Source organism: Hemitrygon akajei, chromosome 3 (assembly GCF_048418815.1).
Source record: "Hemitrygon akajei chromosome 3, sHemAka1.3, whole genome shotgun sequence".
NCBI lineage: Eukaryota > Metazoa > Chordata > Chondrichthyes > Myliobatiformes > Dasyatidae > Hemitrygon > Hemitrygon akajei.
In genome coordinates, this window is record NC_133126.1 from 71,433,559 (window position 1) to 71,461,085 (window position 27,527).

Genomic DNA, 27,527 nt, shown 5'->3' on the forward strand with positions numbered 1-27,527 from the left:
CTGCTCTGTGCTTAGGCAGGATTAAGACTCTAGTAACACTGAGCCTAAAGACTCTTGTTAAATGGTAAACAAAATGTACCGGCTGTTACTTAAAACCAAATTAGGCAGAGATAGATCATAATATAAACATGCAAGGGCTAAAAAAGTAGATTAAGGTATTAGATCTGTCTTTAAGCTTCACCTTCAGCTTGCAAGAAGCAATGCAATATACCTCACCTACTTATATATGCAAATTCCTTTCTATCTCTTTTCACAGGGTATATTTATATCTAGAAAGATTCAGAATTGTGGCCTCAAAGACACAAAAAAAAAGCCTGTTATATTAAAGCTGTCCTTGAAATACAGCACACATTTTCATTTGCCCAGTAAAAGAAGTCAAGGCAAGCAATAGCTACAATCAATAATGTGACCTGGAAGCAGAAAGGCAGATAGCTAGGCGCGGGTTGTACCTGCTTGGTACTAAACATTTTTCTGCATGCAGTGGTTGCCTAACACACATGAATCATGAATATAGTGTATGTAATTTTAGTGTGCTGCCTTCATTTCACTGTTAAGATGTCTCTTCTAGTTCCACCAGAAGTGGGTTAAGAACTCAACTGTATTAAGCAATTAGAAGTCAAGCACAGAACAGACCTCAGTTCCCATTATAATCAGCATGAGAAGTGAATGGTATTTTAAAGGAGGAATATAATTTTTTATAAACTTTGTTCGAAAAGTAAAAAAATGGCACTCGTTCAGAAATTTTTCATATGAATGCCGATAACACCTGGGTCGAATGCACTGATTCCATGCTGGTGTCGCCGACTAAGGCATCGCGGGGGAAATGGAACATCACGAACAGCGGACGGATGGTTCGAGGCCTTTGCTCTCTAGTGATCACTCTCTCTTCCTCTTTTTCTCGATGGTGGGAGAGAGTCGGAGAACTCGGATTAAAAGCAACACGGCAGAATGTAAACAGCCAACTGTTTTGTTTTGTTGGTCTCCCTTCTCACTGTGGAAAAGTGAGACACCTCTCTGTTCCTGTGGCATGCTGAATTGTCAGGTGGTGGGTGCTGATGCTTCCTGCTGAAACAAATGGGGGAGAGGGGGCTTTGGGGTTCTAGTGTTTTACTGTCATTCATTCTTTGGGTTTCTCTTTTGTTTTTGTGGATGTCTGCGAAGAATAAGAGTTTCAGGTTGTACGCTGTATACATGCTCTGATATTAAATGGAAGTATTGAACTGTTGTCTCACTGCACCAGCCGATTGCCTCAGAATGCATGCAATACACGAGTGATCATGCCTGAGTCACAAATTCCTCCAAAAGAACACTGGAAAAATTAAAGCCTTGCCCTCATCTCCATCTTACCCTTCAGCAACATTTTTGGACTGGAAGAGATCACCCTGTCCAAGAAACCTCATCTTGTCTTACATCTAGTCCAACAAGATCAGGCTTTTGGTGCTGATCTTTTGAAATAACCTACCATTATTCATCCTCCTAAATCGAAGCATCTCCATATATATCATTCTTCTCTTTTTTATACCTCTGCACAGTTCACTATTTCCACCAGGGTTTTATTGCCCCATTTTAATCTTTCCCTTCATGACGATTCCTCTGCTTTCGATGTGTCTGCATTCTTCATATTGAAAATACTGTGTAAAGTTGCTGTCAACCCATTGCCTGTCAGAATTATTTTTGTTTCATTCACAGAATCGTTCAGAATTTACAAGCCATTCGTTTCCTTGACTCCATGCTCTCATTGGTAGAAGCCCTTGTGATTTTGGAACACCAGGATGGGAGTGGGTTGTGTGACCATTTATTGATCACATATCCTTACCAACCATACCCAATGCAATATACCAATTTCAGTTTTAAAAATGGCACTGTATTCTTTTTTACAGCCTTGCTCATTGGTTAGTTAAATGGAAGTTGTACTTAATTTCAGTATTTCAACAGCCCCTTATTTCAGAGTAACTTTAATCTCAAGTAATAGCGGGTACAAGGGGATGGAAATTTTCACCTGCACCTTTTGCAACTTCTAGACTTCCCTTAATTCCTGGAACAACTCTTCAACTCAACCTATTCAGAGGGATACCAAGGCTAGCTAAAGAGCAAAAACTTGTATTGGATTGTCAAGAAAACCGGAGACCTGATAGCCTTTGGCAAGGTTACAGCAAGTTAGGGGTGAGGGTGGTGGGGTGCAGAACAGATGCTGATACTATGAGGGAGAAGCCTTGGAGCTGGAAGAAGTATTGACAGAGTTGCTTTGGGCTCTCAGGGAAGAGTTCTTTATGGACCAAAAAAGAAGTGTGGAAAAGATTAAAGAAACGTACTTGGGACAATTCCACCTACTCCACTGACTGATACCAGGACAGCAGTCAGCTTTAGCTTGTGTGGTTACAGTTACGTTATAATGCCAATGACATAATCGACCAACAACCTGAATATTTTCATTCGGCCCTTATCTGCTTACATCGCAATGCAGACAGCCCACCAGTAAAAGTAACAGGAAGTGTCTTTAGCAGAAACAGTGACTCCCGACCAGCCACCTCACCTACCACATTTGTCCCAGGGCATCTTGGACTAAGTTTGGCAGTGTCAACTTTTAGTGTTACACCCTTAGTGTAATCCTCATCAATGTGACATGTACTCCTCAGGAAGTGATCACCACTGCACTTTTATCAGGACTGAATGCTCCTGAAGCCATTTTATAACATTATGGCATGATTCAATATTATTAACAAAATCATGCATCAAACACACAGGACTGATGAAGATTAGACACAAGTGGTGGGTATTACTCTGCTTCACACAATAAACTTGATTATTGGAAATGACATATTATCTGCTATCTGTTTGCACACCCCTTTAGAACAGCCATTAGATGTTCAACATGTACACGTGCCTGCACAGCCATGGTGCTCTCAAAGTTGGAGGATGAAAGCATTTTAAGTGATATTATCTGCATGAACCTCATCAGAAATTCATTTCATTGCCAACCATGGATCAGGTTTAGCATCGCTGGCACATGTCATGAAATACGTCGACTTTGCAGCAACAGTACAAAGCCATGCATAATAATGGGGGGAAAAATGAATTTAAAAAATAAATATACTTTAGGCTTCAGTTTCTGTACTTCCTTCCTGATGGTAGCAACGAAAACAGGGCATGACCTGGGTGATGGGGATCCTTAACGATGGACGCACCTTTTTGAGGCATTGCTGCTTGAAGATGTCCTGGGTACCGTAGAGGCCAGTGCCCATGATGGAACTGACTAAGCTTACAACTCTCTGCAGCTTACTTCGAGTAGCCCATCCACACCCCCCCCCCAAACCAGACAGTGATGCAACTAGAAATTGAAACCTCAACTATGTCTTCAGTTTCAGACACGGAAATGACAATCGATATTCTACACAGCCACGTATATAAACAGCCCGGCATAATTTCTGATTTGGGAGGTCATGTACAACAGAACAGGTCACTTGGCCCACCAGCTCACACCAGCCCATTTGTATTAATCTCTCCCCACAGTTACCACTCACCCCCCCCCCCCCCCGCCACTCGGGAGAGGGGGTTGTAATTTACAGTCTCAAGTTATTCTACCAACCAGCAGTCATTGGGATGTGGGAGGAACTATGGGTGCATGGTCACAGGGAGAGCATGCAAACTCCACGCAGACAGCATTGGAGGTCAGGTCTGAAGCTGGGTCACACAAGCCAGGAGGCAGAGCTCATTAGCTGCAGATGTGTCTATATTGTCATATTGCTCGTCACCTTGTGAAAGTTAATGCTATGTGCGCATTGTGTCAGCTCAAAATGACAGAGAAGTGGGGGGGGGGGGGGGTTCCAAGAATAATAGAACTTGATGTCAAAAATTCACTGTACCGCTTGATAAAGACCTCAGTCCATAACAGGGATTTTGCAGTTTAACAGCCCCACCCCTTTTCAGTCTGAGAGGGGAATGAACAATCCTGTCAATTCAACAGAAATTACACTAATTGGCCCCAGAGGTTATCTAGGTGCCATGTCTCAAAGATACCATTGTTTTGGATGCATTCAGCTGGAACTCCAATATTCCAAATCAGCCTCACATCTCTTAAAAGCAGGTAGTCTTCTTATAGATAGCTCTGTTATGAAGCACTTCCGGATCATATTGGTTTCGTTACTTGATACCCTGCTTTAGTTTACAGATCCCTTAGATCTACATTTAGCCAGCTTTTCTAAAAAAAAACCTATGGGTGATTCTAGGTGTTGCTGCTCTAATTAGTCCAAGGAAGGAAATCTGGGTCATGTTAAATTAACTTAAATAAGCGTGAAAATGAATACAGCAAATGCATCAGTTTTCTGGAACTGCTTTTGCTTCCTGAAAAACCACAAACAAGGTGGGTATTCCAAGAAACAATAAAAACACACACTGTCACCTTAAATTCAGCTTGCTCTGTGATGCCAGCTCTGAATCAGCATGCAGATTCAGCTGTAACTGGGCAGTTAAATGCCCATCAGCGATGAGGAGTTATCACGTTCAGTTTGGTTAATAACGGGCCTCTCTTTAGTTTCTGTGAGTAAGGTATCGCATCCAAAACGACCAAAATTATTGCAGAGTAGATTTACAGGGCATTGGTGTAAATAGATATTAAGGCTTATTAATCGTGTAATTTCCTTGAAGAAATAAGGGATTAAATTGGAGCAATAATGAATTAAGGGTTTACAAATCAACAAGTCAACCATCAGATTCCAGATTGCAGCCTCTCTCAGCATATTCTCATCAGTCCCTGCCATGAAGTTTCCAAAAATGTCCTGAAGGCAGGGAACAAAGCGAGCAGAACTGATTACAGCTATGTTCACTGCCTTGCTGTCTAAACTCTGTTTGGCTTCCTAATGAGCTCACTAAAAACCTAATTCATCTCCCATAACCCCCACAACCCTCCTTGAAATTCACCATTATGGAAATTACAGATGAAACGTTTACAGACTGTGTTCAAATTACTGTTTCTTTAACAGGCAGGTCTCTGACCCTGGAATTGTACAATAGAGGTTTGTCCGGCTTGAAACCAATCAGCCCTAAGCCCACTGAAAAGGGAGTGGAAGGAGGTTAAGACACTTTCTCATGGCACTGATGATTGTGGCCCTCATTCCCTCCCCTGCCGTGGATAGTGAAATTGTGTGGAAATGGTACTGAATTGATAATTTATCAGATGAAACTGGAGAATGAAGAAAGGTTAAAACCACATGCAGTGATGGTAAACAGATTGAAACCGACTAATGCAAATTCCCAAACCATTCATGAGGAGACTCCCTCAGTTCCTCATTACGTGAAGCCAAAATGATCCTCGCTGCACCTAAGCTGTAACTGAAAGATTACAGAATTGATGGCTGCTTGGTTTAAAATGCAGCTGTTTTATTCTGCTTTAGTAATTAATTCTTTTTCCAATAGCGTATTGATTAAGCGTAGACCCTGATAAAGTTCAAACTGCGAAGTATCTCCAGTGGTTTCCCCAGTTGCTCAGAAGAGTCAATGAAAACTTCCTCCCATTCTACCCGCCTCCTTAGAGTCCTGATCGAGTGAACTGCACAGTTTTTTTCTCATAAATTAGTCAGGCTGTGTGGAGCTGTGTTGGCTGATCATTGCTTTTGTCTCTTTGCTTTGCCTACTTGCTTTTCTGTTTTACTGTCCTTTGTGCTGTCAGATAAAAAGTCAGCGCGCAGCTGCTTCTCTGAGTCGGAACCGACATGAAGAGCATTTCGTTCAAACTATATTTTATTCTACACATCTACATTCTGTGTCCCATCCACTATGACATTCCCTGTCCACTCTCCCCCCCCCCCCACCGAACCCACACACAACTTTCTCACCACCATCAGCCTGGAGACCCTCTGCCATCCGTGCTCCTGATCTATCGTGGAACTCAACCAGATCTCAGGGGACTACAATCTGTGCACAAGCATGGAAGAGTTGCCTGTGCTGTGTGAAGGCCTTGCACTTATTACTCCACCTCCCTTATTCTCTGGGCCCTCGACCTGTTATGGAAAATACCAGGTGCCCCTATAGTTTCTTGAGTCCAGGTTGTAAAACTTAAAATATTGGTCAGAATTGCTTTAATGCTCGCCTCTTCCACTGGTGTCAGGCAGTTAACCTTTTCCTGAACATTAACAAGACAAAGGAGATGTTTATCGACTTTAGGAGAACTCGTACCACTCACACCCTCCTTTACAGCGGCGGCACAGCAGTTTCAAACTCCCAGGAGCGCAGGTCTCACACAACCTCTCGTGGTCCCACAACACACGACACACAGTCAGGAAAGCTCACCAATGCTTCTACTTTCTGAGGAGGCTGAAGGGAACTGGACTTTGCACATTCATTCTTGTGTCATTTTACAGATGCTCAGTAGCAAGCATCCTGACAAGCTTCATCACTGCTTGGTACAGAAACAGGAGGGCTCTACAACAGGTAGTCAAAACTGTCCAACACATCACTGGCACTTGCATACCCGCCATCAAGGACATATATACAGGAAGTTGCCAGAAAAAGGGCCAGTAACATCATAAAAGATCCTTCGCACCCTGCTCATGGTCTCAAAAGCACAAGCAATTCTGCAGATGCTGGAAATCTAGAGCCACACACACACAAATGCCGGAGGAACTCAGCAAGTCAGGCAGCATCTATGGACTCTTCTTCAGGACTGAAAAGGAAGGTCCCACTCCCATCAGGGAGGAGGCTACGTAGCATCCATGCCAGGACTACCAGACTCAAAAAACAGTTACTTTCCCTAATCAGTGAGGCTGATCAACACCCCCATCCACTGACTCCATCACTACTTTATTATTTCCCATCAGTCACTTTATGGACATGCAATCAATCTATGTATATAAGCACTCTTATGTATTTACATAAATGTATTGTGAGTTTTATTGTTACTACTGTTGTATTCTTTATCTTTTGTGTTTTCCTTCTGCGCTGCATCCTATCCGATGTAACAATTATTTCATTCATCTTACACTTGTGTACAGGAAGTGACATTAAACAATCTTGAATCTTGAATCACCGTCTCAAGGAGGCATCAAACGGCAGGTCAAGTGCCACAGCCTTCCCTGAATGTTCAGAGTCTGAACCAAGGGACCTCATGTCAGAGTTCACAGAAGTAATACTCCCAGCAGCTACAAGAAAATAACCTTGAACATGGCTGGTAATGACTTAGTAATGTATGGTAGGAATGTAAATTCCCAAAAGAACAGGAACTATTTAGTGCAAATGTGTGCCTGTTTTAACTTGTGTATGCCCCATAATAATATACTGAAAATGCTGCACATTTGGCTGAAAGAAAACGTTTCAGACAAAAAAAAGCAGGTGCCCAAATTTGCAGTAATCCTCGTCACATGTTCACCTCTCACCCTAGCCATTTTCCGAGCTTTAACCTTTCACTTAAAGACAACTTTCATTTGACAGAGATGAGATTAGCTTGGAAATCATCTCAGAACAAGGGTACACAGATGCCCTCTTTATTAAGCTTGTTGCCTGATTTATTCAGTTTTAGGCTGGGTTGTTTCCTCCTGTACATTTTTCAGTCTCCTCAAGGCCATAAGGAGCATTACATTCCCCCACCTCCAGAGCATTCTTTACAGGTCAAAAGGTCAACATTCACAGATGTCTCCACCAAGCACCCAATTGTTCTAGAGACTGTACCCCAGGATACATGCAACTTCTGTTGCTCTTGGAGTATGCTCTCTTTAAATACTCTTAAGAAAAATATGTAAGATCTCACATCATTCTTTACAAACCACATTCCACAATCATTTCTAAAAGAACTGCTTAACATCAATTATTATAATCGCCTATACTTAACCAGGTGTAACTGTTTAAGAGCTTAATCTTTACATTTTGATGTGAGTTAACCATTTGGCTAGAGAAACAATTACTACCATTTATGACTAACTGCTATTGTAATTGTAACTTTACATAGTATAAAGTTCTGAAAAGAACATTTGTAAATTCAACCACATTTTGTGGTACTTTAATACCTTTTCAACACCAAATGGTTAACCGTAACAACTGAATGTCTGGAATTTTGCCCCAGTGCATCATGAATAAAGAGAAAATTCTATTCATAGTTCCTTTGCATGTGTCTTTAAGTAAAACATTTCATCGTTTCTATGGCCAAAATGCAAACATTTGGTACTCATATATGTTGTGCAGCAATTAATCACTTCTTTCAAATATCTTTTGTTAGAATCTCTAGAGATTAGTCTGCTTTTTTTTTAGGCAAGATAGTGGTTGTAGTTATAAAAATAGAATATTAATGCCAATTAAAACTTGAAAATCTGAAATGTGACTTATCAAGCTATTTTTGTAATCTAGGTTTGAATCAGACTGGCATCAAAATCTGGAATATATTTAAAATTTTGCAATAAAAGCTGCATGGACAATTGTTTCAATATCCAGTACTGTTATAAAATGTGAAGGCTTGATTCAGAATATTTGCAACACATAACTATTGATTTGTTTATGGAGTGTCTCAATCTGCAACTAGTGCTGGAGGGTTACCTCACACATGTAATCAGTAATTCATGGTAACTCATAATCAGGTAGTTTGATATTGTTTAAAATCAAACACTGATAAATTTATGCAGAAGTTGCATGTAGTTTTTACACGTTGTTCCCACACTAATGTGAAAGGTGCTTTAACCTCAGGTTTAACTTGTGCTCTCAGAGAACACGAATTTGCAATAAGTAGTGTTAATCCTAATTCTTTACTAACTTATGGAAAATACCTTCATCTTAAACTGCATTACCTTTGGAAAAGCAAATCAATATACTTGTTTATATTATTTTAATTTTTCATGTAAAGAAATGCAATTTAGCATAAATTAACAAGTATAGAACACAGAACATCCATTGCAATCCAAAGTACAACTAAACATTCATTCAAACCCAGGATAAAAATAAAAAGAGTACCAATGAACGAAAAACTCCTGGAACAGACACAAGACTTCCATTCGAATTGCATGGCTTAATACTGAACAACACAACGTTCAATACTCTTTTCTCTGAAGTACCTCTAACACAAGAAAGGTTGGACTCCTACATTTAGCAATAAATAAATTATGCTTTAAAATATACAATATTTTTAATATTATTTCATTGAGAAACAGATTTGATAGTGGACTAATTTTACTTTCATGTAAAGTGAATGGCTGGTGAATTTACCGAGCATTTTATTCAAATTGAAAACATTAATCCTGTGCAGTATTTATTTTTAAGTTATTAAAAAGCTGTTATACATAAAAAAAGTGGCCAAGTAACTGCTGTTAGCATACAGCTAGACTTTTCACTGTCAACAGTAGCCACAAATCCAATTTAGTTCCAGTGCAACTTCTTCTGTTGATGCACTGCAAGTTGGAATTTTGAGGAGCACCAAAGTGTATATATTCTAGAGTTAGATTAAGTGTCTTTGCTAGGTCCCTGTTCTATTTATTTCTATCTGGAGTAATTGCATCTAAAAATAACATTTAAAGCAAGCAAGCAGTTAACTTATTGCATACATTCGTTAAGATGGAAACATGATCTCAATGCAATATTTTCCCCAATGTAAGTAATGCAATTGTCATATTACCATCTGGATTGGCAATTACATTATTGTTAACAATCTAAACTTGGAGTCCTTCTGTACACTCAAGAAAAATGCTCAAGAAGAAAGCCTGTCCTTTGAAAAGGCTTGGAGGGCCAGGCAGAAGACGTAGGTTTGTGCAATCTGCTTCTATTCAGCCTGTTGAAATACTTGTAATGCAGTCATAAAAATTATTGAACCAGAAATTGTTTTGGGCATATTAACTGGACTGAAGTCAAATGTGTTTATGTTGTGGTTGTACCACAGGGATGGATTCACATCAGCTCTGCACTGTATTCTGAATGAGAAGGGGAGGGGACAGCAATTGGGTAAAATAAACAATTAGGTTGCCTCATTTTAGCATGGCTAACTGGGAGTCAGAAACATTTAGCTTCCAGGTAGGGATCAGACTCTAATAACAGTAATCTTGAGCTGAAAAAAATACGCTTTCATGCCATTCATTAAGATACAGTAAAAGGGAATTCAGGAAAGGAGATAACATGAAAGTGAGAGAAAAATACACAAATTATATGACAGCTGAAGATCCAGAAGAGGTAATAAGTGTTTATCAGAAGAAATTCTGAGCAAAAAAAAAGGACCAGTGAAGATAGAGGAAAATCAAACAGAAATCTCATTGGAAATTCTGCTTTTGGTCTAATGTAAGGAGCCCCTCTCATTTGTCCATTTCTGAAAATTGGATACGTTAGAATTAGCATTGCGTTCAAGGTTAAATATCTGTCTCTAAAGATTTAAAAATGGTTCACACATTATCCGTAAAAGTGAAGTCTTTGATTGTTTTATCATAACCCTGATTTACTCCTGATTGATGCATGCATTTGCTTACTAGGAATACATGCAAACAAACTGCTACACAAAAACTAGGCACATTTTGAAGGAAACATATTTACAGATTTTTGACAAAAGTGTAGCTAAAAATCAACTAAAAAGCATCATTAGAAAGAGCATGCTGTAAACATTTGTATTACATAAAAAGCAATCAATGTTTTCACAAATATTTATATATACCTTTAATAACTACTAATATGCTACACATTTATCTTTGGTTGTTACATGCATTATTATCACACTGTTGGGTATAAAGTAACTGACCTAGTAGAAGATGGCAAAGATGGCTTTTCCTTTGCAGAAGGCCGAATTTATCTATCAAGTAACCAAAAAGAAAGATTGTATTGGAACTCAGCCTACTTGTTAATTTTCTTGCAATGTAAATAATTCGCCTGATCATTCTTAAAATTTTACTATGCTCTGACTTAATTTCACTATGTATTATTCAGTATAATAACACGTGGGGCATTGCTACCGGTGACAATTCCCAAATACAAATACTACTGTGGAATGTCCAGGCAGGTCTTAATGTTTACCTGCAGGTGTTTCCTTGAATAACTTGGCCTTCTCATCCCTAATGGGGGCCAATGATGCCCCACCAATACACTGGAAGCTGGGTTATCCATAATTAGTATGCCATGAACATCGAATTGTAAACAGTTTTCTTTTAAAGCTTCATTAAAGTTATTTCTCTAATAATGTGGCATCAACCCTATTTCCTAAATATTGCTTCTAATGTAAACTATTTGCCTTCAGAAGCTAACATAATTTTTTCTACTTTCAACATTGCTCGTTCTCAGATAAACATCCCTAAAAATGTGTATCTGGACATAATATTAACCAAGTTATTCATTGCATGATCAGTCATTATATATGAGTTACACAGCTGACCTAATTTCACTTGTCTGTCATCTCTGCCCCCCCAAACAATGACCCCTCATCAAATTAGCCTATATATTCAATCTTCCTGTTTCAAGAAAAATCTTTTTTTTGGAGTATTTTTTGTGTCAGTATTTTTTGAGCAACAATTTCCGGACACACTCATAGAGTCATAAAGCACTACAGCACAGAAACAGGTCCTTTGGCCCATCTAGTCATGCCAAACTATTACTCTGCCTAGTCCCAATGATGTGCCCTTGGACCACCGCCTTCCATACCATTCCCATCCACGTACTTATCCAATCTTGCCTTGATGTTGAAATGGAACCTATATCTACCATTTCCGCTGGCAGTTCATTCCACACTCTCACCACCCTCTCTGATTGAAGAGTTTTCCCTTCACGTTCCCCTTAAATATTTCACCTTTCACTCTTAACCTATGACCTCTTGTTCTAGTGTCACCTAACGTCAGTGGAAGAAGCCTGCTTGCATTTACCCATCTTGCAGTAAAGATATCCTGTGCCTGTTGTGAGACTAATTTTGCTAATTTTCCCTCTGTCAGATGTTGGCCCAGTTAACGTGAACTGCAGAGACTGTTCTACATGCATAGTACTACTGAGAGGACCATCTCCACAACTTGCTGATAATTAGGAACCATTCGAACACAAAGATAACACACAGGCTCACGGACCTTCTGAATACTGCAAAAAAAAGGATGACGTTAGCATCTTGGCCCAAAGTCAGACGTGCTTTTCTTTTAATCCAGAGTTTAGGGCATGTGACATGGCAACTAATGCTGATCAATTTGTTTAATCACCTTTTGGAACTCGTCCAGATGCTCTTTGTTGAGAGCTGCACTAGCAAGATGAATCTCAGTGTTTACAGGACCACTGGTTTCTAACATGCCACTAGAGCTTTCAATAAGTGGCTGAGTACTGAATGCAGCAGTTCATTCTCACAGCAGAGAGGAAGAAAGTTAAAAACTATATGCATTAACTTTACTTCTTCCCATAGGATCACGTCATGAATTATTTAACTTCTCTTATGCTAATTTGATCATGTAAGTATCCTGCTCTTCAGAGTTACTCTCTGCTTTCACCAGAAACCATCCCCTCCCCCGCCCCCCCCCCCCCCAAACCACTTATCTTTTGAGAAAGACACAAACTGGAACTCCTCTTTATGTGAAATATATTAATGAGATACAGGCTTGCGATTAGGAAATGCCATATTATGGTATCGGAGACACTGCAGTCAATTTCAACCCAGCAGACAACATGGGCACTTTTCCTTTGCAGATTCCCAGCACAATTATAGCGAGTGAGGCAGCAGGAATAATGGGCAGTTGTTTATACGCGGATCAGGTTTCAGAAGAGAAAAGTTCAAGCTCTGTTCCTTTTGCTCTGGACTACAAGACAGTTCACCTGGTTGGCAGCAGGGATCTAACATGCTTAAAAACCAAATGAATAAAAATCTGCCTTTAGGTACCAGCTCTCACAATGTCCCAAAGCATCTTGCAGCCAATGAACTATATTTAGCTGATGAATGTCACCGTTTTAATTTAGAAAGTTATTTGTGCAGAGTATGCTGCCACAAACAGTAATTGATATTTGTTAGGTGCTGTTGGTTAATGGATGTGAATAATGGGAGTACATTTGACGCTAGGTGAGACTGACAGTATAACTTTAGACAAGAATATCCAATGTGGAGATCAATTAAATTCAATGTCTACAGACAGGAAAGTAGGAAGCTGCCAAAAACAAAACATCTGCTATAGTACTAAGCAAGGGAAACTCTTACATTGGTATTGGGAAGATTGGATTCATTTTGAATTATCGCAGCCCAAAGTGCACGTGACTTAAACATTTCAAGATGTAACTGCGGCTTTCAACGTTCAAAGTAATTACGGAAGAGTCATCTTACAAATGCAAACTGCATATCCATGTGACTCAGCAGAAGAATCCTGATTTTCCTTTTGATTTCCAAGACCCTGTTGCCCCTTCTCGCGATTTGTTTCTAATTCATGTCCTCCTGCAATGCGGGTGTCACTGACTGTCAGCATTTATTATCTGTTGTGAGTGCCTGACTAGGTTATTTCCAAAGACGGTTATGAGTCAACCACATTGTTGTGTGCTTGGCTCACATACAGCCCAGGTAGTAATGGCAGATTTCCTTTCCTGAAGGACATTTGTTGGGGCTAGATGCATTTATAATTACAACCTGATAACTTTATGGTTAGATTTACAGGTGCCAGCTTTTTGTTGTACAGTTATGTAATGAATTGAACCCTAGCTGCAAAGATGGGGTTAGGGTTAATGTCTGCAGATTCCTACAGTATACAAATTTCTGGTATACCATCACTTTCCCCTACCCCACAGCACCCCGGCCCCCATCCGCAATCCCACTTGAAGATATTTCTCGAGCTCTACTTTGTACAAACTTTCTGTCATCTGCCTCAATATTACATTGAGTGGCTCAGTATCAAATGTTGTCTAATAATACTGTGGTGGATCACCATCCAACCGTACGCGAAACTGGAGGCACCATATACACACAGCTGCTATTGACAAAGACTCATACACAGCTCCTGTCTCTGCAACGTAGGGAGATGTGTTACATAATGCGCCGGGTACCTCAAGTACGGCTTGCCGTCACAGCCACCTGCTCAGAGGGCTGTGATGGCAGTGAAGATCAGCAGGTGGACTTGAGTCCTGTTCTGCCATGCTTTGCAGATTGTGGGAGGGGCTAGGCTTTGCAGGTTAGGAGAGTTCAATCCTCTGCAGCCTTTTGTCAGCAGACACCAGGGGAAGAATACTAACCACCAGCAAGAAACGTTACTGGGTATTACAGGCCCTGGAAATCTGTCTTCTTTGCTAACAGAAACCAACTGTCTAATACTCAACATTGACAAGTAGTGCATTAAAATTTAATTTCATTGATGTTCTGAGAGTATTCTAAAAAAAATGCTGTTCGACTAATTCCTGGTACAATTGTCTAACCTGAACATTCAAAGGGTTGTCTTTGCTGGAAGGTGCGAGAATAGACCAGGCAATATCCTGATCCAAAGAAGTCAGAAAGTGATGAGGAGAATCAAGGAGGCAGGTAAAACTGACAGGCAAAATAACTGCAGAAGGGGCATGGGTGTTAGGGAACCACAATTTAGTGCCTGTGTGATGAAAAAGAGGTTAAGAGGAAGAGTAACAAAAAAGAGGAAAAGAGTAAAGTAAGGATGCTCTCCCAAGAGGAACAATGGCATCAAAGAAGCATCATCTTATTCACTTGTGAGTTTGATCAATAATACATGTTTGGAAAATAAACTTGCAAAAAAAAAACCAAATATTATGTGTTTTTTTTTCATTTCCCGAAGGTAGGAGCATTTAGGATTAATTACAACTCTGCCTGAACTATGGAAAATGTACTTGCCTGACGCTGAATGCATTCAAACTAAACCTTTTTAACGAAAGGGTTGCTTTAATATGTGTTAGTTGATAAACTGGATTATCAATCCTTCGCATGACAGATTCTGCTTTACAGCAATTTCTGCCAATTCTCAGTAGGAGGATTACTCAATTGCTGTGTACAAAATGGCCTAACAAAAATGAGTTGAAACAAAATGTCCCTTTATAACAATCATACACCAATTCTGTCAACATCAATTGTTCTTTGATGCATAGCTAATGATTATCCAGCTTTTTTTTATCTCACATTTCGACTGAGTACCTCATTTCTAAATTAGTATTCTTACTGAACTGGGATGCCAGGGTCAGAATGACATCTAAGACATAATTATTTAACATTTTCCTGCCACTGTAGTACACTGGGCAACTAAAGTAAAAATGAAGTGATTTTACTAAATCAGACCACATCATTCAAAATATCTGTGCAGTGATTCTCTAGACACCATTTGATTTAAAGTTTTAGATGCATGCATATAATTATGCAAATATTGCAGCATTTAAGTAGCTGTAAAACATTACTGCTAATATAAATTCAACTGTAAAAAGCAGATATTTTTAATATTCTTTCTCTAAGTAATAAACATTTGGATCCTGACCGTTTCCCTAACTTTCAAAAATTGCTTAAACTAATACCAACATTATTTGTTTTTATAACTTGAAATGTTAATTTACTTAATTGCCCTTAACAACACTACATCAGATTGGTAGGCAGTACTTTGCATTATTAATACAAGTCTAAAAGGAAATGTATTGGAATATACCCATAGTAATTCTTTTTAGCATTTCTTAAGCATCAAGACAGAAATGTAATTGGCATAATTTCACAGCAAAATGCAGAAAATATCTAAGAGCTTCTTGAAGAAAGCACTCATTTTCTTGTTAAGGAAGGGTATTTCTGGTCCTTCTAGTTTATAGATAAGATGCTCCTCAGGCAACACTTGTCAATAACAGAAAACTTGACAGACCCAGTAACGGACATATAATAGTTGCTTAATAACTTCAAATGTAGAGCTGTGAATGTCATGAGTTTACTATGAACTAATCCACAGTATTGGACTCTTTAATCTGTTAAGGATAAAACAGATCACTGAAGTCTAATTAGAAGAAGAAGATTAGAAGACGCGAGGTGATATTTGTTCTTAACATTCAAAATCAAATTGAACTACATCTTGAGTTACTTGTGATATTATTAATTGCAAATATCATATTTTACTTTAATTCAATATATTTACAAAGACATTTTATTTTGTTACTAGCTTATACTCACTTCAGCAACATGAAATACAGAACACAGAACCACAGACAATGCTGCAAAACACTGCAATTATAATGAGCTTGTCCATTTTGTGTCTAAGGAAACAGTAGGATCTGATATATTTAAGAGTTATTGCTCTGCTGAAATAGTGTATGAAATTGATAGCTCAAACTGAATGCAGTTGCTTTGTAGGTGTTCTGGATAATGATGGCAGGGCAAAAATAATCATGCCACTAATTTTTTAAAAACAATAACAGATCCTTCATAGCATGCTCAAATTGTGTTGAGTAATAGAAATGTTTATAAAGGCCAAGACAACCTCACCATGTAATTTAAAGTGTAATACTTTGCTATTAAAGTGGGGTCTGCAAGCAGTAAGTGGTGTTCTAAAATATACATTGCTTCTGCAAAGCCAGTATTCTCAAATATTGTTCCTTGCATAATGAGAGGGGATTCAGCTGTATATTGAGAAGGCAAAAATAAATTGCACTGCATGAGAACATTGCCCACCCATCAAGAAGTAGGCTTAACTTAAGGAACCCAGTCAAACACACTGATATCTCCTTAAATAATCTGGATGCTGAGGTCTGAATATGTGAAATCTGGTCCACATCTAAAGTCCCCAACAACAAATTGTTTGAAGGTGCAATTACCAAATTGTCTTGTTTTTGCCTGCAGTGTCAATATTGGATTGCACTGAAATGCATTCATATAGAACATGAAGGGTGTGTCTATTAATTGAACAAATGAACCATCACAGACTCGCTGATTTGATATCGATGAGCCACACTGCAAATTTGTTCCCATTTGGCTAAAACAGAGGGTTTGAAGAAATTCACTCAGCCACCCGGCTTTTAGCAACTATCAAAGCTCCTCGTGCAATTTTATCCCGCAAACATCCTACCGCCATCTGCCCAACAACAGAAGAGAAGAAAAAGTAAGAAAAACTGTGAACTGACTAATGGTGAACTGACCATCAGTGCTTTTATTAATTAAAATAAAAAATATAGTAGAACTGTTATTTTGCACATTGAAATATGTTTCAGAAGAAAACTCAGAAACAATATATTTTGCAGCCGTTCTACATCTGTAACAAAATGTGACAGCAGTTCAGGTACTATATTTAATACTTCAAATGAAGGCAGACGTCCATAGCATTTTACCTTAGTTTTAATTATTGATGTTCAGTCACAAAGTAGTACAGCACAAAAATGACCCTTTAAGCCCATCTACACTACACTAGTCTCATTTGCCTGCAATAGGATCACATTCTTCCATGCCTTGCTCTTTCTGCATTGCACTCAACTCAGTGGCTGCTTTATTAGGTACCTCCTGCACATAATAAATTGGCCACTGAATGCATGCTCCTGGTCTTCTGCTGCTAAAGCCCTTCTGCACCAAGGTTTGATACGTTGACCATTCAGAGATGCTCTTATGCACACCACTGTTGCAACCCGTGCCTATCTGAGTTGCTGTCGCCTTCCTGTCAGCTTGCAACAGTCTGGCCATTCTCCTTTGACTTCTCTCATTAACAAGGTGATTTTTGCCCACCAAACTGCCACTTACTGAGGCTACATCCACACTACACCGGATAAATCCGTAACCAAAGCTTTTCTTCTTAGTTTTTACCCTCCGTCCACACTAAAATGGCGTTTTCATCCCCCGAAACGGGAGCTTTTCAGAAATGCTTTCCAGGGTGGGTATTTTTGAAAATGCTGCTTGGGCAGATCAGTGTGGACGGGGTAACCAGAGACTTCTGAAAACACTATCAGACGGCAGCGCGCCATTTCATTATTTTCTTGAATGCAACCTAACAATTTCAGAACAGACAGCAATGAGACTGAAGCTAGAAGAGTTAGAAATGTACTCACCAAATACTTTGGCCCATAACTTACTGAATAAATAAGTATACTGTACTCACTTTGCCCTGTTTTCTGTCCTTGCTCGTATGAAGGTGGTTTACCTATTTATGCAAGTACTTCTCTGACAATAGATGTGTAACAGCCTAATGTAACATTGTATGGAAATACAAGGTAACACTGATGCAGACATGTTTTATACATTTAACAAGGTGCTTTATTAATGCAACAGAGTTAGTCAGTTTTTCAATGTTCGTCGTCAGCCGGGTCAATCTGTCCATGAACTCCCTGTCGGTTGCCGCCATACGCTCCAGTATTTGTTTGTTTTTTAGTTTTAAGTTCTCCTTCACGAAAGCCAACAGCTGTCCGTCGTTTTAAGTTTTTCTAGTCTGTAACTACGCAAACGCGCACTTTTACGGCGAGATTCGACACCAAACATGTCGCTTGTTTTCGGTAGATGTGTCCTGCGCATGCACAGGAGGAGGAGATTCGCCGAAATCTCCGTTTCAGTGTGGATGGAGATATTTTCAAAAACGCATAGTGTGGACGCCTATTGTTTTTACGCAAAACTGGCGTTTTCAAAATCATCCGGTCTAGTGTGGATGTAGCCTGAATGTATTTTTGTTTTTCACACTATTCTTTGTAAACTCTAGAGACTGCTATGCATGAAAATCCCAGGAGACCAGCAGTTTCTGAGATACTCAAACCACCCTGTCTGGCACCAATAATCATTCCACGCTCAAAGTCACTTACATCACATTTCTTCCCCATTCTGATGTTTGGCCTGAACAACAACTGAACTTCTTGACCACATCTGCATGCTTTTATGCGTTGAGTTTCTGCCACATGATCGGCTAATTAGCTACTTGCTTTAAGAAGCAGCTGTACAGATGTACCTAATGAAGTGAAATGGCCACAGAGTGCATTTATCAATATATGATGAATTAATCAAACAAAAAAGGGACATGTTAGTTAATGCCATATTTTTAGGAGATAATTCTTAATTGGAGGTAATGAATATGTGTTGTTTTAATAAAGAATATGTTGAATTCATTAACACCGTTCCCATCTCTAGAAAAGGGATAAAATGGATTCAGATTATGAATTACACTGACTTTTTAATCTCTGCTAAACATTTCCCTGCTTATGTGGAGTTTGCTTTAGATATGGCTATCAACTATTTACATATTGTTCTGGTCCTGAATGTAAGGTGGGGGATTAAACTACACAGGATGTGGATGTGTGTTCATAATGAACCACTATTTTCAGAGAGTAGTGGTTGCCACACAGAATAGGACAATTAGCCTTTCACATGGATGATAACGGGTATAACCTAGTATTTGGTGTGGTAAATGTTTTGTTGTTACATTCCCTTGCTGATTTAATCCTTAGTGATTTAAATTTAATCCTGACCTCCAATTCTGTCTGAGTGGAATTTGTACAGTCTCATTGGGACTGTCTGGATTTCCTCCATGAACTCCGGTTTGCTCCCACTTCCCAAAAAGATGTGTAGAAATAGATTAATTGGCCATCGTAAATGGCTCTTGGTGTAGCTCAAGTGAGCGGTGAAATATGTGAGGACTTGATGAAAATGTGGAGAGAGTAATGTGGGCTAACTGCAGGATTGGATGTCTGACGGCTGGCATAGGCTCGATGGGACAAAGATACTGCTTCCTTTCTGTCTGACTCTGTGACCCCTTCTTCCCCGATTGACACAGACTATTTACCACAAACTACGGAGGCACTGATACTAATCAAACATTCTACCGGGCCTGAAATCACTGTTACATTAAAAAGCAGTTGCAGAGTTTCTTAGTTTATTCCAGATAGTATTTGTCTCTGATGTTGCACAGTATCAATACTCCTTTCTGACACTAGAAAATAAAACCAGCTATTAAGTTCGGCCAGTTCTGTTAAAGACATAATCACATGTTTTTGGCAAAAGTACTGTTCACTTTAAAGGCATTAATTGTGATGATTGTTCCATTTTAGTCTAATAGCTTGCAGAAAAAGTATTGGAGATGGCAAGGTTGGAGGTCTCTCACAGAAGTTGTTCCTTTCTCAATTACTTGCTCAGCATGAAAACCTGGTGCACAACACTGCCACTCATCTGTTACTGCCTTCCTTTTCCGTTGCCTGCTAATCATGTCGCAGACCCCTGTTCAAAGCCCATCAGACATGTTGGGTCCACCTCAGGAGTCATCGTCGCTTGCTCTTACCTTCCTGACAACCAGCACACAAATCAGCACCATATGGACGGCAGAATCAGACAGACCTGCACGAGGTAATTCAGTGCGCACCAGAGCAAGCGGAAAAATAATGACCCAGAAACAGCTCCTGGGAGAGTTGAGGCACCAGTACTGCAACCTGTAAAGGAAGCATGATCCCAGCTCATCAGGAAATGCTCAATACATTGGGCCATCTGCCCAGGAGCTTCTACAACTTTGTGGAGAGCATGGAGGAGTCTGCCACCAACTTGGATGGGTTTATGACCCTAAGACATAGGAGCAGAATTAGGCCATTTGGTCTTTCGAGTCTGCTCCATCATTCATCATGGTTACTAGTTATTATCCCTCTCAAACATAGTCTCCTTCCTTATTCCCTAACCTTTGACACCCTTTTTAATCAAGAATCTATCAACATTGCTTTAAAATTACCCAATGACTTAGCCTCTACGACTGTCTGTGGCAAGGAATTGCACAGATTCACCACCCTCTGGTGAAAGACATTCCTTCTCATCTCTGTTCCATTAGGATGTCCTTCTATTATGAGGCTGTGCCCTCTGGTCCAGACTCCCTCACTACAAGAAATATCCTCTCCATGAACACTCATGGCCTTTCAATATTAGGAAGATAAGCCTTCATCCTTCTACACTCCAGTGAGAAAAGACCCAAAAATGTTAACCCTTCCATTCCTGAGATCATTCTCATAAATCTCCTCTGGACCCTCTTCAATACTAGCGAATCCTTTCTTAGATACAGGCACCAGAAATGCTCATAATGCTTCAAATGACCAATGCTTTATAAAGCCTCGGCATTACATCCTTGCTTTTATACTTTAGCCCTCTAGAAATTAATGCTAACATTGCATTTGCCTTCCTTACTACAGACTCAATCAACAGTTAATCTTTAGGGACTCCCAAGTCCCTTTGCACCTTCAATTTCTAAATTTGCTCCCTGCATAGAGAACAGTCTATGCCTTAATTCCTTTTACCAAAGTGCATGACCATACAAATTCCTATATTGTATTCTATCTGCACTTCTTTGTCCATTCTCCTAATCTGTCCAATTTATTCTGCAAACTCCGTTTTCTCAACACTATCTACCACTCCACCTTTCTCCACATCGCTTGCAAACTTGGCCACAAAGCCATCAATTCTGTCATCCAGATTATTAACATTCAACGTGAAAAATAGTGTCACAAACATGAGAAAATCTGCAGATGCAGGGAATCCAGAGCAACACACGCAAAATGCTGGAGGAACTCAGCAGGCCAGGCAACATCTAATGAAAAGAGTAAACAGTCAATGTTTTGGGCCGAGACCAAAATAAAAGGTCTCAGTCCGAAATGTTGACTGCCTACTCTTTTCCATAGAGTTCCTCCAGCACTTCATGGATGGAAATTAATGTATCCACGACAGACCTCTATAGAACACCTCTTGTCTCCAGCAGGCAACCAGTAAAGGCCCCCTTTATTCCCACTATTTGCCTTCTGCCAGACAAGCAATCTTCTATCCATGCTAGTATCTTTCCAGTAATACCATGGGCTCTTATCTTGTTTACCAGCCTCGTGTACAGTACTTTGTCAAAGACCTTCTGAAAATCTAAGTTAACAACATCTACTGACTCCCCTATGTCTATCCTGCCTGTTATTTCCTCAAAGACTCCCTGCAGATTTGCCATGCAAGATTCACCCCTTAAGGAAACCTTGCTAACTTCGGCCTGTTTTATCATGTGCCTCCAAGTACCATGAAACAACATCTTTAATAATGGGCTCCAACATCTTCCCGACCGCTGAAGTCAGGCTGACCAGCCTATGATTTGTTTTCTGTAGCCTCTCTCACTTCTTACAGACTGAAGTGACATTTGTGATTGTCCACTGCTCCGGATCCATTCCAGAACCCATTGATTCTTTAAAGATCATCAATAATGCCTCCACAATTTCTTCAGTGACGTCTTTCAGAATCCTGTAGTGTAGTCCATCCGGTCCAGATGACTGACTGACCTTCAAACCTTTCAGCTTCCCTATGACCTTATCCTTCATATTAGCAATTACACTCACTTCTGCCCTATAACACTCCCAACTTTCTGGAATGCTGCTGGGTGTTCTTCCACAGTAAGGATGAATGCAAAATAATGATTCGGTTCATCTGCCAGTTCTTTGTAACCCTTACTACCTTTCCAGCGTCGTTTTTCAGCAGACTGATGTCCACTCTTGCCTCTCTTTCACTGTTAATGTATCTGAAAAATCTTTTGGTACCCTCCTATATATTGTTGGCTAACTTATCTTCATATTTCATCTTTTCCCTCCTTATTTCTTATTTAGCTGTTGTCTGTTGTTTTTTAAAAGGTTCCCAATCCTCTAGTTTCTCATTATTTTTGGATATATTACTCTCTTTTGCTCTTATGCTGTCGTTGACTGCCCTTGTCAGACACAGTTGCCTCATCCTCCCTTTAGAATACTTCTTTTTTGGGATCAACTAGTCCTGCGCCTTCTGAATTACTCCCAGAAACTCCAGCCACTGATGTTCTATCATCCCTGTGAATGTCCCTTCCGAACAACTTTAGCCAGCTCCTCTCTCATGCCTCTATAGTTCCCTTTACTTCACTGAAATACCAATACTTTAAATTTTTGACTCTGATTCTGATCCATTTGTTAATCGAAACATACGGTAAACTGCCCTGTTTGCGTTAACAACCAGCATCATCTAAGGGTGTGCTGGGGCAGCCTGCAAGTATCATCACAGATTTTGGCAATGACATAGTATGCCCACAATGCTTGCAGTACCACACAGAACACGACAAGCAACAAAACATGTCCCTTTCCTTCCTCCCTCACATCCACCCACCCAAACAAACAGTCCTCCAACCTCAGGACAGGCTTCTGGGCCTCCAGGGGACTGGGACTATGATTCTCTGACACCCCCAGTGGACTTCAGACTCATAGACCCAGGATTTCGGCGACCGGGCTTCAACCTCCAGACTTCAGATTGATCTTCGTGCTTGAATCTTCATTAACGACCCCAGGGCAAGCCCCAAACAACAGGCCTCAAACTCTGGACTCACTGATAACAGGAGCCTAAACTCCAGGCCTTGAACTCCAGACTCGCGTACCTAGGAGGTCACTGGCTCTTGTGCCCCCTGTTCACATGGGCCTCCGATCCTTGGACCCACTGACCCAACGGACTTGCGGACCACCAGCTCTCATCCTCACTGGTCCTTGCCAACAGTACCTTGTCAGCCCGACATACACAGATGTCTTCCATCACAAGGCCACATCGCATGCCTTCGAGCATGGAGTGGATGTCCAGACTCCGGATCCCCTTCATCAGTTGTCCACGTCACTGGCCTTCGAACACGGAGCACAGAATGGAGGCCTAGATTCTGGCCTAACCTCTAACTCCTCCACATTCCTGTCCTTAAACCCAAATCTGACCACTAACTCTCCCACAGATAGGTACCTAAACACTAACTCCTCTCTCTGTCCCCAAAACCATCCCTATGAACTTAGGAAAAAACTAAATCTGAGCCACAACCTTAAAGGAAGAATAGCTTGATGTCATCTTGACCAGAAGTCACCATCTTGACCTTCTCCCTCTCAAATGCAGGTTAAATTCAATTATATCATGATCACTGTCTTTGAAGGGGTCCTTTATCTTAAAGCCTCTAATCAAATCTGGTTCATTACACAACACCCAATCTGGAATTGCCTTTTCCCTATCTGGTGTGTGGTATTGGTATTCTGGTTGTTGCCGGTAGAATATGTGGTATTCTTGGGGGACACCAAGGTTGAACCATCCCTCTGTGAGTTGGTGACACCAGTGTGGTGATATGCATGCTTTGAGCATCAATAGTAATGACCCATACAAAGAACTGGGTGGAAATTGGGGCAAACGGTATGTTGTTATTGTTCTGAAAAAAGTCACCTTGCTGCCATTTTGTATGCTCATAGAAACACTGAGATAAGTTCCCACAGTTCCAATCCTTCTGAAGTTCTCTCTTCCCAGCTCTAGGCAATTTGTTCGTGGTGGCCTTTTAATGTGGGCTTAAACAAATCCTTAATCTAATTTGGGTAAAATGCATTTTAGCATGGGAGCAAGCCTTAAAGTGGAGTAAACAGGAGAAAGCAATGAACCTGCTTTCCATTAGTCAATGGCAGGGCAGATCTTTGCATAAGTGTGAAGAGCATGTCCTGTCAGGCTAATGGACTGTAGATTAATGCTTCAGCAGCGGTTCTGATGATTGACAGGTCATTGGACACTAGGCCACCACTTGTCCTCTCACTCACAGCTCTTGCTTTGCATCATTTCCTGCTTTGCACCATGAGAAACCTTGTGATGTAAATTTACAAGGGGCCATCAATTTTGCTGGTTTCACAAGCGATCCCACTTGTTTTCTTCCTTTCCTTGTCCTGATGAAGGATTAAAGATATGAAAAATAACTGTTTCCCTTTCAACAGATGCTGCCTGATCCGCTCAGTGTTTCCAGCATTTTCTGTTTTTAACTTGGATTTCCATCATCCATTATGTTTTGTGTTTCATTTCCACTCCACAGCGGTATCCCTGGGGTGAAATGCCAGTGCTGTGTAACTGCAGGAAAATAGAACTTGGGGAATGACTGCAAGGAAGGATGGTTTATAGCAACCAGAGAAGGCTAATTAAGATATCCATCCTCCACCAGTGGTACGCTCTAGAGTCTCAGCACTGTCTTGTATTCTACATCCAAAATCTGCAACAGAACTTTGACAGCAGAGCATAAAGTACTGTCCCTCCTAATACGTTTAGCACAACTCATCAGAGATGAACTTTTATGCAACTATTGTCTCTGAGGGAGGAGAGTGGATACATGCATTAGAGAACAGAAGGATATGCTTACGGTAGACCACAATATTTGTGAAGAAAGGGAAAGAGGTGAGGGTTAGCAACACTGCAACAATTCTGTGATGGATTAACCTGTTGAAAAAAAGCTCAAATCCTACTGTTTCCCCCATTTGCTTTTACATTACATTTGTTAATTGAGGCCTTTAATTAAACGGTCTGTTGATATTTAAAATAAATGGTCAGGATTAACCTGGCATACCAAAACAGTAGATTTGGCTATAAGTATTTGGGTGAATTTCATGTTCAATTTTACATTTTAAATCTGTTTTGCTTACGGTACATCCTTCACATCAGCTTTGCTTCCCTGTGAACTCAACACTACACTCTGCTGCCATTTTACACATGCAGGGTTCTGTGCCTTTCAATGTCTCAGGCAAGAGGAATGATGAATAAGCAGATGTGAATCATGTACACAGAAGTTATATCATTGTTCTATAATGTCGTAATGTTATGCATGTTCAATACTTTTGTGGGTCTCATGAATTTCATACTATATTTAACTTTGAATGAAGGTGCTCACTGCTGGAATCCCATGACACTGCAAATGCCTTGTGGGAGCTGTATGATTTATGTCTAGCATTAAAAAAAATATTTTGAAATAAATATGAAACAGTAGCCCATGTATTATTCCACACATCTGACTACAAAAACCCAGCTCATGAGTGAAGAAGTATAAAGCCAGCACTGAATATGTAATATTTCATGCTTAAAATTGTTGTTTTTTTGACTTTTTAAGTTTGTCTTGAACTTAATATCAGTTTTTCATTCAATCTGTATATCACTATTTGCCCTCAAAACATAATATGCAAACAACGTTCTGTGAAATAAGTGTCACAGAAATCCACATGATTACAGCTGCGTACGTATTTCATACAGCTTCACAAGCTGTCATAAGGATTGCTTACATTTGAGCCCAGCAGAAGTAGAATGACTTCAATAACTTGTAACCACTGTAGCTATTAGTCCAAAACTTTTGATTTCTCATTGATTCTCCAATGAGAAACACATGAAATGCTGTTTAAATCTATTCCTTGTAAGCTACCACAAATTCTTTTTTTGAATTCAGTCACAAAAGTGGTTGTGCATATTTAAAGCACTCTTCATATTGGCAAATTATCTGATGTGATTCACATAATAAACTCTTGCAGCAAATGTTGACTGTTTGAAAGACATAGTTCTGAGGAAACGTCTTTAACTTTTAAAAGCTGTATTCCCCTGAACATGAGCAATGATTACATACATGCCCGCACACATGCATAACGCACACACCCTTGAGTCCCCTTGAGTCAGCCAGGAAGGCATGAGGGCTCTCTCTCACACGTATTCGCTCTCTTTCTCTCTCTCTCTACATCTCCCTCTCTCTGTCTCTTTCTCTTCCCCCATCAGTCTGTCTGTCTCTCACACACACACAGAGACACACACACACACACACACACACACACACACACACACACACACACACACACACACACACACACACACACACACACACACACACACACACACACACACACACACACACACACACACAATCTCCTTTAAGTTCCAGCCTGAATCTTACCAACATAACTCAGCAAACCCACTGTAACCAGACAGTTTTGAATTTCAGCTGGGACCTGAGCAACCTGAAAAATGAAACTGCATCAGGGTAAAAACCTATAGTGTTGACTTATGCCTGTGTTGCAAGCAGACTTGGAGTCAAAACGCTTCAAGCGTTAACGTAATTGCAAGAATGTGAAAAATGAAGCATCGAGCTCCTAAGCTAAGCAAAAGGTCAAACTCGAGCCTCTCACAGCTCTGTTCTGTGGAAGATGGCCTCATTTTACATTTAATCAGCCTCATGGTCTGTTTGTCTCCATAATTTTTTTAACCTATTAAAAATATTGCAATTAACTTTAAAAAAAGGCACTCTGTCTTCAGTAAGTGACATTCACTATCTTTCCGTGTTAAAATATGATCTGTGGCATATATGAAAAACACTGCACTCAACCCAGAAGACAGTCAATAAGTGCTTAGCAGATTGCAGGTCACTTGAACTTATGCATGTAAAATAATCAATACTTCTCAAAGATTAGGTTTTCAGGATCTTCGGAAATGACAGAGAAAACAAATGTATAGCACCCATAAATACCAACTGGATAGGTTTCTTATTGTTCTAGCTGGTAAACTGAATTAAATTAAAAGCACAGTTTTCCTTTTTGATGCTGCTACAGTTATACAGCACTTATTAGCTTTCTCACTGCAGTTGCACTGTCCTAATACCACAATAATTCATATCACTATGTCACTACTGACAGAGCAAATTCAAACAACTGGGCTTCTTTGCAAAATGGATAATGTCACAAAATATATAGTTTGCTGTGACCTTTGCATCTTGAATGGATTGAGTTTATTTATACAATAAAGAGGAAAAAAACATTATTCATATTAAAAGACAAAAGACTGCAGCGACACTTGTTACTTAACCTGTTACCATTTTATCCATATTAACTGCCACATCATTTCCTTCACGCAAGTTAAGTCAGTAGTTTGAAAAAAATGTTTTCACTGACAG

General features: G+C 39.9%; 1 protein-coding gene across 11 annotated transcripts in view; it reads right to left on the reverse strand.

Moving 5' to 3' along the window:
- meis2a (Meis homeobox 2a) overlaps positions 1-27,527 on the reverse strand; it is a 109,466-nt gene that overhangs the window by 67,446 nt on the left and 14,493 nt on the right. For 6 of the 11 annotated variants that reach the window (XM_073040101.1, XM_073040103.1, XM_073040104.1 and 3 more), the window contains exon 8: positions 10,691-10,741. The exons of the other annotated variants lie outside the window; for them this stretch is intronic. In XM_073040101.1, the coding sequence (XP_072896202.1) occupies positions 10,691-10,741 (51 nt within the window). The remainder of the gene's footprint in view (positions 1-10,690; positions 10,742-27,527) is intronic. 11 annotated transcript variants of the gene reach the window in all.